General features: G+C 41.2%; 1 protein-coding gene across 1 annotated transcript in view; it reads left to right on the forward strand.

Annotated features, from left to right (window-relative positions):
- SMAD3 (SMAD family member 3) overlaps nt 1-14,906 on the forward strand; it is a 102,941-nt gene that overhangs the window by 66,984 nt on the left and 21,051 nt on the right. The window contains exons 2-3 of the mRNA XM_074966603.1: nt 12,931-13,124; nt 13,981-14,115. Coding sequence (XP_074822704.1) covers nt 12,931-13,124; nt 13,981-14,115 — 329 coding nt within the window. The remainder of the gene's footprint in view (nt 1-12,930; nt 13,125-13,980; nt 14,116-14,906) is intronic.

Below are 14,906 nucleotides of genomic sequence, written 5' to 3' on the forward strand. Positions count from 1 at the left end.
GAAAACCAGGTTAATTTAGAGAAGGTGAGATTTGGGGTAAAACTTTCAAAGGCACCTGAGTGATGAAGTCCCAATAACTTTCAATTAAATATAAGCTCCTCAATGCATAAGTCATTCTTGAAAATTGGATTTAGGCACTTCTGAAAATTTTACCCTTGATCTATTACTCAGTCCAAGAAAAAAGTTTGGCTCACAACATCACATTTTGGAATACCTACTTTTCAAACTGAAAGGAAAGCTGTGACGCTTTTTTTTGACCATATAATAAAGAAAATAACACCAATAAAGCTCAAGTAGCCTCAAACTAATCCAAAAAAGATAGAGGCTGTTGCATAGTGCATTTTTAGTTATTTCTGTTCTAAAGCACATGTGTTCTCTGCACAAGACCACCAAAGTGTTTCCACTGGAAAGGTTGGATAAATTCCAGCTTGATAGAACACAAACCCTTATTTGAGGAGTCAGTTCCTAACAACCATATGCTGCTCTCAGCCTTGAAGTTCCCATTGAAAACAGTGGGAATTGAACAAGTAGAGGAGAATGGTCCAGGGCCTTAAAATTGTAATTGTAGTGATACTGCTAATCACCCACTCATCCTTTCTGTTTTAAACAGCATGTGTGTTTTTGAGGTAACAATTTTCTCCACCAGTTGAAAACTAGGCAATGTAGTAATTTCTTTCAGTGCTTAGCATGCATATTAATCCTTGTATTCTGTTTTGTTTCTGACTACTTAGGGAAATCTCCTCAGATGGCATAAATTTTCCCAGTTCTGTTGACTTCAGGGGAGCTAGGACAATTTATACCAGCTGAAGATTTGCCACTTGGTGTTTAAATAGTCAGAAATTTTAGGGCCAGATCCTCAGTAGGTGTAAATCAGTATAGCAGCATTGGAAATCATTGTATCCGTGCTGATTTACAGCAGCTTAAAATCTGGTCCTTAAATTTTTGTCAGCTAGGTAGTGTTATTGTGTAGGCATATTACACAGTCCTCCTTTTAAAGACTTTTGCATTGAATGCACCAAGTATTATACAAAATGCTTTGAGTCATTTTGACATTTTATTCCCCTGCCTTATGAAACTTTCCTTCATGGCCTGCAAACGCACCCATCAGTATGCCTGGAGCCTCCTTTGAAAGAATAAGCCTGCTGGTACAGCTGGGATGAGAGTGCATACTTTCAGGAGTTTGAGACTGGCGTTAGACCCATGATTTTGGGGTGGTAATGGTAAGCTTTGGCTCATTCATTAACATGCTTTCAAAGAGGGATATGCCTTTTTGAGAGACTGAACTTCTCACCATGTCTTGTTCTCCCCACTTCAACTACCATCAGGCTGAAATACAAATAAATTTAAATGAGTCTGGTGCAGAGGTTAGTAAATAAAAACCGTCAAAACAGTAAAAGGACCAGGGCTGTTCAGAAGTATTGTACCTAAAGTTAAGATATTAGAAAAATGTACTAAATGTCAGGTTTGCCTGAGGGGAGTTCAGCCACGCAAGGGACTGTAGATGGGGATCTGAAATTTGTGTTTGCATTTTCTTTAGTTGTCCTTTATTTGATATTTTAAATATATTTTAAAATCTTGGGGTTTTTTTTTTGTTTTGTTTTTTGTCTTTGTTTAAGAAAACAACTAAAATTGGAACCTTTTAAATATTTCTGGACACAATTTCCACCTTCTTCCCCTACTCTGTGCCAATTTCTACTTGTGGAGAGCATGGTAGATTTTAAAATGATCACTTACTGGGTGAAATAAAATTTGCTTTCTGCAATGAAAAGTTTTTGTGGTTTGTTAACTTTCTTGATTCCTAATAACTGGCAACCATGGGCTGCCCCAAGTGAGAACCATTTACAAAACAGTGGGCAAGGGGCAAATTCAAAAGCATTGTGTGCTGGCTTAACTGCATAGTTCTCAGTTGCGGTCATTAGATGCCGAGTGTCTACAGCTCTGTGTGCTGCTTGGGAAATGTGTCCCCCACATTCCCGAAGGTTAATGGTATATTTTGAGATCTACAATCTTCCCTGCAGTATATATTCTACTGGACAATGAATTCAACCCAGGAAGAGTATAGGTCTAATAATTGAGAAGTTCAAAGCCAGAGTCCATAGTTAATCAGCCCTAATACAGCATCAGGCCCAAAGATGCTAATTAAGGAATGTAGGATTGGATCCCTAGATTATGTCTCACTGATGTTGCTGTCTAACAGTGGAGGAAGGTGGAAAAATAGATAAACATATAATCCATACTTTAAAAAGGAAAGAAAGGTATGTATGGCTGTCACCTTATGCCACCAGTGTAGCACATTGTGTACCAAAGTGGCACAAACAATAAAGAGATTAATAAACAGTACTGAGGAAAAACTATTAGGATATAACCATCAGGTAGTGAAATGAGCAAGATATAGCCACAGCCTTAAATAAAATTAAATTAAGAATAGGCTGTTGAATGGATGCCAGCATGGAAAACAAGTAGGTGAAGCTCAGTGGTTAAACATCTGCACAACAGAAGATGAATTGAGGGAAACTTAACAAAGTAACAATGGACAGACAGTTTATGGTAATCCTAAAAACATACTGATGTCTGAATCTGAAATTGGACATTGAAAAATATGGTCCCAAGGCCCCTTCTAAAGTGTTTAGCATTGCTGGGAGCTTAATAAATGACTCATGCTGTCATAATCTGATCCTGACATCACCTTTGTGTGCTGTACTTCGTTAGCTGTTGACCAGAAAAAACAAGAACCAAATACCAAAAATCGAGACTAGCACGTTTCAAAGGGTAATGAAGACTCTGGGAGATAAAATATGCAAGGGCCAGCTTAACTGTGCCTGTAGTGTCAAGCAGGCTGCCACTGCTGTGAGGTCAAAATCTTTGCCTCTAGTATGGCAGCCCCTGTGGGTAGCACTCCCTCTGCACAGGATCTCATGGCCAGATGGTACACTGAGTTGTGCCACCCATTGGCTATGACCCTGTAAAGCAGGGGTGGGCAAACTTTTTGGCCCAAGGGCCACAGTGGGGTTGCGAAACGGTATGGAAGGCTGGGTAGGGAAGGCTGTGCCTCCGCAAACAGCCTGGCCTCCGTCCCCTATCCACCCCTATTTGAAAGCCTGGGAGGTGCCCGCATGACTGCGGGAGAGGATGGACAGTGGGGGAGGGGCCGGGGACTACCCTCCCCGGTCGAGAGAGGGGCCAGGCAGGACGGTCCCATGGGCCTGATGTGGCCTGCGGGCCGTAGTTTGCCCACCTCTGCTGTACAGTGAGATGAATTAAGACCCACAGAAAACTGCACAGTGACAGCCCGAAGGGACAGTAATCCTGTGGGGGCTCTAGACTGTGTCCCCGCAGGGCTGGCTCCAGGCACCAGCTTTCTAAGCAGGTGCTTGGGGTGGCATTGAGAATGGGGCAGCAGTCTGTGTCCCGCGGCGGCTTTTGGGTGCTCTTCCGGGGGGGGAGCGGCAATTTGGCGGCAGCTTCGCCGCTGTTGCAGTGGTGGCAATTTGGTGGCGACTGCTTGGGGTGGCAAAATTAGTAGAGCTGCCCCTGGTCACCTGCCACCACCTCACACCATTAACTGCACTGGTTCTGCTGCCTTTTGCAGCAAATTTAAAAGGACTGGTAATGTTCAGAGGCTTAGTACCTAAAGAACATTTAACAGATCAACAATGTATATGAAGTGTCAGATGAGTGGGTCTGGATTTACCCCTTGGATATTTTTTCTGATTCAGAAGGAGGGAATGTTCAGTGGGAAGAGCAAGAGGAACGGGAATTTCTTAGGCTATGGCTACACTACAGCTTATGCTGGCATAGCTTATGTTGCTCAGTGTGTGAATAAACTACCCCTTGAGTGACATAAGTTATGCTGACATAAGCGCTCGTGTGCATAGTGCTAGGTCAGCAGGAGAGCTTCTCCCACCGACATGGCTTCTGCTGTTCATGGAGGTGGTTTTATTATGCCAATGGGAGAGCTCTGTCCTGTCAGAATGGAGTGTCTTCACTAGACACGCTATATTGGTGCAGCTGTGCTGCTGCAGTGCTGTGCATGCAGACATGCCTTTAGATATACATAGGTGCAGATAAGAGACATGGTTACCAGGATGAAATAACTCTGAGGTTATAGAAAGAGAGCTGTGATCTTGGGACAGCACTGAGTGTAAGGAATTCCTGAGAGCTAATGCTGGCTCTGACACTGACTCATATTTGGCCTTGGGAAAATCACTTAACTTCCATCATGTCAGTTTTCACATCTTTGAAATGGGACTATCAAATACGTAATTTCCCCACAAAGATGTGATAAGGATTAATTATATATTTGTCAGGTAGTCAGAAGTGCTAAGTAGAAGCAGTATTAATTTAGTATTGGATTCCTGTATGCTTGTGCACACATAATATATCAACATTGCAACCCTTAACAGAATACATTTACTCCCATTTCTAGAAATTGAGTAATATCATTGTTAAGATGAATCACATGTTGAGGAGAAAGAAATGGCAAGGGATCAACTTTTGAATTACAAATGTGCTGCATGGGTCATTTTTCATTCAGTGTTGCTCATTTGGCCAGTGTTCAGGGAAAGCTGAGATTTTATCCAACTTTTCTGTGAAACTCTATGGATATTTCAGTTCTCTGCAAACAAAAGCCAGATTTTTGTGAATAAATGCTTACTTTCCTGGAGTACACCAGGTGTGTGGTCAGTAAGGAGCTACTTATCACATTTGGTGCTTAATAGAAAAACACAACCTGTAGATATAATTCTTGGTAATGGTGCATTTTAAAAGCATACTGACAAGCCACTTGTCATTTTAAAAACAGACTTCTGCTCGCTGTTTTTAATAAGAACCCCTTGGAAGCTTGGGACTTAAATAATTTTTCTTCAATTTTCTTTTTCCATCCTTACCCTTTCATTCCGAATGCACACTGGTTTGTTATTGTACAGTTTGGCAGTTAGATTTGGTTTGTATTTATTTGTTGTAAGGAATATTGAAGCATTTGGCTTTTTTGGAAAATGAGGGGAATGGATATAAAAGTGTTATGCACTTTGCAAATTAGAGTATGTGTGGCAAGGAGGGGGAGTGTTGTGTAGGATGGATTTAAGGTAAGCCAAATTTTGAATTTAGCCACCCTGATAGTAATCTCACTACAACTGTGCATCATGTGTAGTACTAAGCACTGCTGACTTTTGTTTGCTTTAAAGGGATTGAATTTGCCATGACCAGTAACTGTATGGTAGATGGTTGAAGGAAAGGATTGAATAATCCAGTCTGATGTGTGGTGTTTGGTTTTTTTTTGTTTGTTTGTTTGTTTTTTAAAGACCAACCTGAAAATGCTAAATGAGGAAAAGTGGAAATGACAGAGGTCCCACTCCTGAAAGGTGCTGAGTCCTCCTGTGAGGTGGGACGCATGCTTAGTTTTCATTGACTTCAGGGGGTAAGAGGGCGTTCAGCATCTCACAACGAAGAGAACAGTTTAAAAGCACAACCACATTTTATGCATTAGTCCTCCAAACCAAGTTCCCATTCTGCAATGCAACATTCTCCTACTCACTGCTCAACTTTTGCAAAGTTTACTTCTCTGCTTAGTCAGCAGAAAGCTATAGCGGGGTGTGAAAAATATTTGCTTTAGGTGTTTTCTTTAGTGTTTTCTCATTACTGCCCTGTACTCTTTGGGCAGCAAATAGCTTGGATACAGTTTGAAGTAACACTTTCTTGAGTCCAGTAGACTTTCTCAGTTATGTAACAAAAGGGAGTCTGAACAACATAAGGATGGGGTCATTCTTAAATCTGTGTAGTCTAAAATATTACTTCTGTTGATGCTGCTGGGCAGTTGTGTTGACTGTAACTTATGCTCTTCTTCAAGCATACAAATGTAATGAGTGTATTCTGGAATCTAGATCTCATTTGATATTTTACCACCTATGACTGATTATTAGATGACTGATATGGTCCATGGGGGAAACATCTCAGTCCATTCTCAAGTTCACATGTATCACGTTCACTTATTCTTATATTGCTGCCTCTGAATACACACTGGCTATGTTGGGTAAACCAAAATGTGCTGCTCTTGGGCAACGGCCCGGAACAACCACATGAAGCTCCACCTATGAAATGTCTGCGTCATAGGAGACTGTTGTTTCCACATCCTTTGCTGTTTAGTCCCAGCACGCAATTTTGGGACACTTCACAGGTTCAGCTGCAGCCAATGGTAGGAAACATAATTTCCTGCCACAGGAAATGGTACTGCAGTTGGAGAAAATCACCCAACATTACGACCTCATTTAAGGAGCCTGAGCACTGAAAGAAGATCCTGTCAAGTAGCCATGAGTGTGGAACTGTATCCCGGCTGGCATCAAGTCGATCTACAAGTGGAGAGCTGCTCAACAGAGGTTGGTTAAATGGAAGATGGGGGAGCAGCTTCGCAGAGAACTGGAGAAAGGCTACGATGGACACTGGTCTTCACTTCAGCTGAGAATATATTTGCCATGACAATGGCCACTGTGGTTGAGATTTGACTGCCCAGATCCCATTCATTTTTATAGGAACGGGATGTCCAAATGCCTTAGGCAGCTTTGGAAAATCTCAGCCTTAGAGTTGAGGTTATGGTTTATGAAAGGTCACTGGTGAGGATGCAGGGAGGGAGATTTTGGCACCTGCTTAGTGGAGAGATCATGTGTGTGTGTGTGAGAGAGAGAGAGAGAGAGAGAGATCTGCTTACTTGGGTTGTCAGTAAACTTCTGTTGCGTATGGTAATCAGGCTCCCATGTTCCAGTTACTGCCTTGGTTTCAGTGCTTCAGCCTCTAAATATCCTTCCATATCAACCAAGCAGAACTCTACTTAGTACAAACCAGGAATGCCTCAGGCTGCAGACCTCCTATGCTGGAAAGCATTGTTAAATAAGCAAGCTAAAAAACAAAAGGCTTTGTGTTATTGCAGTTAGCTGTTCCAAAAGCCACTGCCTTTTTCTGGTCATTCACATCTGCTTCTGCTGGTTGGCACCATGTGTTTCTTCCAACCCTTTTACAGAAGGGAGCATCTTTGAGAAACGCTGGAGGATGTATTATAGCATTATCTGTGTCCTGGTGCATTTGAATGGGATGAAAGTAGCACAGGGAGAAGACTCATACAGGGCATGTGGTGCCACAAGTACTCCTTTTCTTTTTGCGAATACAGACTAACACGGCTGTTACTCTGAAACCTGTCACAGGAGGACAGAAATCCTAGTGATTAACTCCTCCCGTCTGGGTCACAAATGTAACACTTCCCCACCAGGCATCATAGTATCATCCAAGCACTGAGGGGAGGATATAATAGTCTCCTCAGTCCTGCTTCTTTTGGTAGTGAGACTTGCCTCTATCCTATCGTGCAGGGCTCATGCCTTCTTTTATGTTTGCACAGCACCTAGCACGCTATGGGTGCTGCCGAAAACTAATAATAAATAATAAACTAGAGATAAACAAAATGGAAGCCAAAGATATATTTCTTTAGACCAGTGCAGAAGGATTTAATTGAATGACTGTTATTTGGACCATTCCAGTGCATCACCTGGTGAGGTGCTAAGCAGATTGTGGTAGCTTACTGAACAACATGTTTATAGCCCAGTAAACCCCTCAGTCATAAGAAAATAGGAATTGGCGTGCTGGATCAGTCCCTCTAGTTTGCTATCCTGTCTCAGACCGTGTCCAGTATCAGCTGTTTTAGGGGAATTTAGATGGGGCAACAGAAGAAGCAAGGCTGCCCTCCCACCCAGCTGGAGTTCTTCCCAAGACGACATAAGTGGGGCTGTCTCATCCCAAATCCCTTTACAGAGAGGGCTGAGGAGAGATTTCACAAGAATGAAAATATAATTAACCCATAAGAGTGTTTTGTGCAATCTTAATTCTCCCTCTATCGCCTTTTCATTATTACTGTGTTTTGTATTCTGTTAATGTATTCTGCTCTGTTTCAAAACGTTTTCCTTAGATAAGACCCTTGACTGGTCCATCTCTCCTCCTTTCCTATCACCGAAATAGCACTCACATTGCAAGTAACTTCAGATACCAAACACACTTTCTACAGCTTGCATAATATCTAACAAAAATATGGAACTTCAGAAGAAGTCACTGTGAATTAACTGTTTTTAACCTGTTGTTGTTGTTTCACATACTCACAATGGAGCTATACTCACACTTGCTGTCTGGTCACTCTATCGATGAGAGAGCGTCTCCCATCGATGCAGTGTAGTGTAGACACCCCGGTAAGTCGACCTAAGCTATGTCAACTCCAGCTACGTTATTCACATAGCTGGAGTAGCGTAACTTAGGTCAACTTAACCCGGAAGCATAGACAAGGCCTTAGTGTTATCTGGCAGACTTACTCATTTAGTCAGATAGCAAAGGCTAAGGCTTTTGGTTCCAGGTTCAATCCCTCTACCAGTCACTGTGCATGTAATGATACACAAGTGTGTATCTCATTTAACACGTGATAAAATCCAGTGGCCCATGTATGGGGTAAAGGATACTTTGATTTAAAAATAAATAAATAAAATTAACCTCCTCCCTGCATCTTCATCCTCTCTTGTATGCCACATGCTCTACTGCCACAATGGGAACATAAGTACAGACAGTCAGGGGAAGCAACAGGGACTGACACAGCTTTCCTGGATTTTTGTTGGCTGTTCTTGTTGGATATTTGGAAACTCTGTGAAAGTTTGCATGTGTTCTCACATGGCATCCAGGAAATGAGTAAGACATACAAGGCCAACTCATTTGCATTGCTTCACCTCCCCTCCCCCTATCTCCCTCAGCACCTTTTACCAAGGGTACGTGGAGTACTGGGAGGAGATTAATCTTCCCTTCAACTGATTGAAGAATTCTCCTTGTAGGTATAAAAAGTCTGTCCCATCCTGACAAATGTATAGGAGAATGATCCTTGTTCACCAGTCATTCACCAGTTGGTGCATGCTCTGTGTTAGACCTTCTCTCTTTCTTTGAAAGCTTGCTGAAGAAGCTAAGACACATGAGGAAACAGATGGATTAACTTTCCCCTTCAGTTTGTACAGCAGACAACTATTAATGTCAATCCAAATCTGTCTGTGCTGCTGTGATGGCAACAGTGATTGGGACTTGTTGGAAAGTGTGTCAGGATTATGCTTTCTGTGGGACTCTGGATGATTGGGATAATCTACGTGCTTTTTTCCCCCCTCTGTCCTTTGCCCCCATCCAGATGTGGTGAATTACACTAAATAACTTTGTCCTTCCTAGCAGACATTGACTTTTTATACATTGTCAGTATCAAGGAAGTGGGAAAAAAAGTAGTCTGATTTAATTCCTTGTTTCTTTGCTTAACTTTAATAAATAAACTCCTCCTGTACGAAAATAATTATTTTGAACCTGTTGATATTGACTTAGAAATTTTCCACGTTATCATCAACTAGTAGATGGAGAATAAAGATCTAATCCTGCTCCCACTGAAATAAATGCCAAAGCTCCCATTTATCTCACTGGAAACCTGGTCAGACCCTATAACTTTAGGTAATGTAGATTTTGTTGAACTCGTTGCTCTAGAATCTGGAAAAAGAAAAGGAGTACTTGTGGCATCTTAGAGACTAACAAATTTATTTGAGCATAAGCTTTCATGAGCTACAGTTCACTTCATCGGATGCATGCAGTGGAAAATACAGTGGGCAGATTTATATACACAAAGAACATGAAACAATGGGTGTTACCATACACACTGTAACAAGAATGATCAGGCAAGGTGAGCTATTACCAGCAGGAGAGGGGAGAACCTTTTGTAGTGATAATCAAGGTGGGCCATTTCCAGCAGTTGACAAGAACGTCTGAGGAACAGTGGGGGAGCGGGGGAATAAACATGGGGAAATCATTTTACTTTGTGTAATGACACATCCACTCCCAGTCTTTATTCAAGCCTAAGTTAATTGTATCCAGTTTGCAAATTAATTCCAATTCAGCAGTCTCTCCTGTTTTTGAAGTTTTTTTGTTGAAGAATTGCCACTTTTAGGTCCGTCATCGAGTGACCAAAGAGATTGAAGTGTTCTCCGACTGGTTTTTGAATGTTATAATTCTTGACGTCTGATTTGTGTCCATTGATTCTTTTACGTAGTGACTGTCCAGTTTGACCAATGTACATGACAGAGGGGCATTGCTGGATAAATCCCTTTCTAATAATTCTCTTCCATCAAGCCCCCAGCGTGCCCGAATACCATCTCTGGTCACCAGTCACTTGGGTATCCATTTGGAATGTATCCATTTCAGCAAGATCTACAGAAACATAGATAGCATGGCCATATTTGCTATACAAAAACCTTTGAAGTAAAGGTGGCTGTCAGAAAGGGAGTCAGCGTGTCTCCTATAGATGGATTGCATGTGTTATGTTTGGAGGCTAGGGACTGGAGAACGCAGCATTTAGCAGCTGAGAGACCTTCATGTTTAGGTGAAGGATACTCCGTGATGGGCCAGTGTCCAGGGTTTCTTGATCATGCTTAAGATGGCTCACATCGCCTGAGAGTCCATGCTTGCCAGAATCTAAAAGATTTGGCCTGCTAGTTGCACCTTTGGTTTCCTCTGCTGAAGCAGGGTACTTATGGGATATATGACAGGAATGCAACTGCATTATACCCCTTTTTGCCCCTTTTGAGTCCCACCATTAAGTTGAAATATTTTAAGGAGTACATTTGTAAAAAATTAAAAGGGATTTTCACAATAAAGTTCTCGTTGACTTTACTAACAGTGCCTAAAACTCCATTGTTATGCTTTTAAAAAAATACCTGTACATGTATTAACAATAAAATTCTGTCAACATGTAGAAAATAAACTCAGTGAAAATTTTAAGTGGATAATTGGATAGTGGATGTTCAATGCCTGATAGACTTTGTCTTACGATGGATGGCTCTTAAAGCAATGTTGGTGCCTCCTGATTTAAACCATCAATACAGTGAACAAGAAGTGTGATGTAAAACCTTCCATAACAAAACAAAACAAACATCCTTTTTTCTCTGTAGTTAATCACTGTACTCCGTACAGGCTAAAAGACACTGAAGTAGAGTTCCTCTCTAATCATTAACTGCACTGGTATATTAGTGCTCTTGGCTTTTCCTCAGGATTCTTCTCTATCTAGCATCATCCAAATTAATTAACAGGCCTAATGCTTGCTTCCTTGTATGTCTTACTGCTTAATTAGAGTTACATGGGCAGGTTTGTATTAAAGTCAGTTCACCTCAGCTCACCCAAGAGTTTCTCTTTTAGTAACTCCTTTAAGCTGACTCTTGGTTTTGGTCTTCTTATTCATCATCATTATTGTTGTTGTTAATTATTGTTATTATTTATTTATTTATTTATTTTTCTAAATACCATCTAAACAGATGATGTGAAACAGTGAAGCATGATTTATGCTGACATGCAAGTCCTTCCTTCCTGTTTCCTCAGAAACATTTTATATTTGGCCTTCTTCTGTTGAGTCTTTCACCTGAAAATCATGTTTCCTGCTTGAAATGCTCGAAGAAGGAATGGGGCAGATTGTTAGCAGCAAAACTCAGCCTGAGAGGAGATTTGGAAAATATGCCAGATATTCAAGTGTTTGACCTCCCCTTCATGGAAAAATCTAAAGAGTGGGATACACCCTTGCTCTATTTTTGCACGTAGAGAATGTGTGATCCATAAATAATAACAGAGGAGCACCATAAAGAAATGTGTGTGTACTATAAATAAACCCCATGGGCTCTAAGCCATATTTCAGGGCTGTAACATAATCACAGGTTTTGGGTGTTTTTATAACCTGTGAGAGCAGGCCCCTCGGTGGTACAGATTCCTTATATGCTTTCTGCATACAGTTATTTGCAACCTGTGAGCTCTGCTTCCTTGCTAAATGAAGTGCACGTCAGCTATAGCCAGTATTAGTCACATCACTCCTTGTTATAAAGATGTTTACAAGAGGTGTGTGTATGTTATAACAGTCCCCCTAGCTCTTCTGTTGGGAAGTGTCTTGTTGGACTGCCATTCTCCTGTTTTTTTAAGACTAGTTTATAACTCTTTTTGGGGGGGTGGGGGAGATCACTACTGCCTGAACCCAGACAGAAGATTTAGTGGGAAAACAATTCTGTTTGTTTATAGATTTTTGGGGTCAATGCAGTGTAGGAATAATAATTTTTAAAAAACCCTAAACATAGAAGCTTCATGTTCTTACCTACAGACTGTGGAGTAGGTCTTCTGGTTTCATTTTCCCACTCCCTTTTTAATTAGGCATCTTAAGTGTGGGAAATTGGCATACAGTCATTTTTTGTTGCCATTTAAAAATGTGAGTGCCTGTATTAATTTTATTCTGCATCTTCATTGTGGATGATTACAATGCAATAGACTACAATGTCTTTTTATGTTTTTTTTAAAAGCTATAACCTTTCATTAATATGTTTTTAAAACATATGGTCTTTACATGTGTAGGGCCAAATTCTTAGAGCTATCCAGAGTCCCTTCAATAGGGCAAGTAAGCATGCTTCAGAAGCACCATTCATGTGCTGTATTCTGGTAGGCAGCAGCCTCCCCCAAATTAGTTCCTGCCAGGAGCATGAATGATCTGCCCCAGGGCTGTTAATGAATAAAGCCATTTCTGAGTCAGAGAAACTGACACATCCCTAGACTTCCTTACATATCTAGGCCTTGTCCCAGAATACTTCTTTGCAGCTCCTGTTGCAGAGAAGTGGCCTCTGGATTTTGAGGCGAGCCAGATCAGGGCAGCTTTCATTCTTCTGCTGCTAGCTGCAACCTTCCTGCTGGGTACCTTTGCACAGTACTTGCCAGAGCCTGGTCAATAATCTGTGTGTATTTTTACATATACATTAGTTCCAGGCCGGTTGTCGACTTTTGTTGGTTTTCTTTAATGCTGTACATCTCTGAGGTGAGGAAAAGCAAAACACACGGATGTTCATTATCATCATTATTTTCTTAATGCAGATCACTAGATGGCCGGTTGCAAGTATCCCACCGTAAAGGGCTTCCCCATGTGATCTACTGCAGGCTATGGCGTTGGCCAGACCTTCATAGCCACCATGAGCTGCGTGCCATGGAGATGTGCGAGTATGCCTTTAACATGAAGAAAGATGAAGTCTGTGTTAACCCCTATCACTACCAAAGAGTGGAGACACCAGGTATTGTGGACATTCTCAATATTTCAGCTTCTCCATGCAAGGGCAGGAGTCTGTTTAAAGTTTCAGGACAAAATAAAAATAGCATGAGTGGTGTTTTAAAACCAAAAGGTTTCTATTATTGGCTACCCCCTCCCTGACTCCCTCCCACTTCTTGTGGTGAAATAATGCATCTATCTACAGCTTTATTTATGGAGAAGGAAAGTTCAGCACACACAAATCAACAAAATCTAAGTTTACACAGGTTGCATTCCTGCCAAGCTCCAAACATGTTATTTGTGTGTGCATATAGATAGGGTCCAAACTTTAATTCTCTTCCAGGGGTGTTCTGTACTTACTTAAATAACAATAAAGTTCCTGCCAGATTTTGCTGATGAGTAGCTGTTTCTAAGGATTGCTCCCTGTGCCTCCTAGAGATTTAAACACTCTTATATCCATAGTTGTAGCTAATAGGACCTAGCTGCTATCTTTCAGTGTCAGTCAGCAGAACAGCCCTAGATTTCTATACAGAGACCAAGAGTATAACTGCTTTAACTTAGAATTTTCTTTTTCTGTCTCGGTGTATCTTGTCTCTCTTAGATTGCTAGTATCTCAGGGCAGGGATTATCTTTATTTTTGTGTCATATACAGCACCAAACATCTTGTCAGCACTTACTAATAGACAGTAATATTTCACCACTAGCCTTTCCTGGAGCCACTTGCATGGTAATTGGAGTTATCTGCATTTGTGAGAGTGTTATTCCAAGAAGTGGGTTTCTTCTCATTTTCCAGCATTTCATGTTGGTTCAGTGTAAGGTGACATGTTATAAACTTGCTGCTAATGTCACTGTCCTGCTCTGTTTTCTTTCCATGTGGTCAGTTTTACCTCCAGTGCTGGTACCGAGGCACACAGAGATTCCAGCAGAGTTCCCGCCATTAGATGATTATAGTCATTCCATTCCAGAGAACACTAACTTCCCGGCAGGTATTGAGCCACAAAGCAACTACATTCCAGGTACTGTATGGCCTTCATCTAGCAAACAAAGGGGGTGAAGAAAGGATCTATTGCCCAGTAAATGACTGATACATATGTCCTGTAGGTTTAATATTAGGCCCCAAGGGTTATGTGGCGCATTGGCTGAGCTCTGTTTTTCTCCATTTCGTCATTACCCTCCTCATTAACCTTTAGAACTCCTGGGCTCCCTAACTGACTGAACCAGATTGTGTTCAGATCTGGAGGTAAACAGAACCCATTCTTAATCTCTGATTTTAGCACAGTGGTATATTAACCAATGTTGTTATCAGCCAAAAACACACGCACTGCTCCTTAAATGTTTTGCTGTACATTCTGTTCTGCCCCCTCGGTGGGATGGATTTAAAATACATTGTAGAGTCTAGTGTTGAGAGAACTTTCTGAAAACAAATTCATATTCAGACAAAATTTAGCCATTTCACATTTGGATAAGCTTTTGTGACTTTGAAAAAGCTATTTAGCGTATCTTACTGTATAACTGCATAAGGGTGTGTTATAGACCTACAACTCAGCTATACTGGCAGACCAGGAAGGTGCAATTCAGAAAAGAGAAAAACAAGAGGAAGGAAAACTGCAAAATCATTGTGAAATTTTATCTGAAACTAAAATCCTGACCATCTGCTCCGTTACCGTAAAAAGGCCTCCACTCACCTTCTTGTGTTCCCTCCCCTTTGATAAAGTATTTCATTGGTCTGCTATGAACAGAGGTCAGAGAAATTAATTTTGATAATGTATGAACTCTGCAATCAACTCTAATGACAACTTAATCTCCT

The sequence above is a fragment of the Natator depressus genome, chromosome 10 (genome assembly GCF_965152275.1).
Source record: "Natator depressus isolate rNatDep1 chromosome 10, rNatDep2.hap1, whole genome shotgun sequence".
Classification (NCBI taxonomy): Eukaryota; Metazoa; Chordata; order Testudines; family Cheloniidae; genus Natator; species Natator depressus.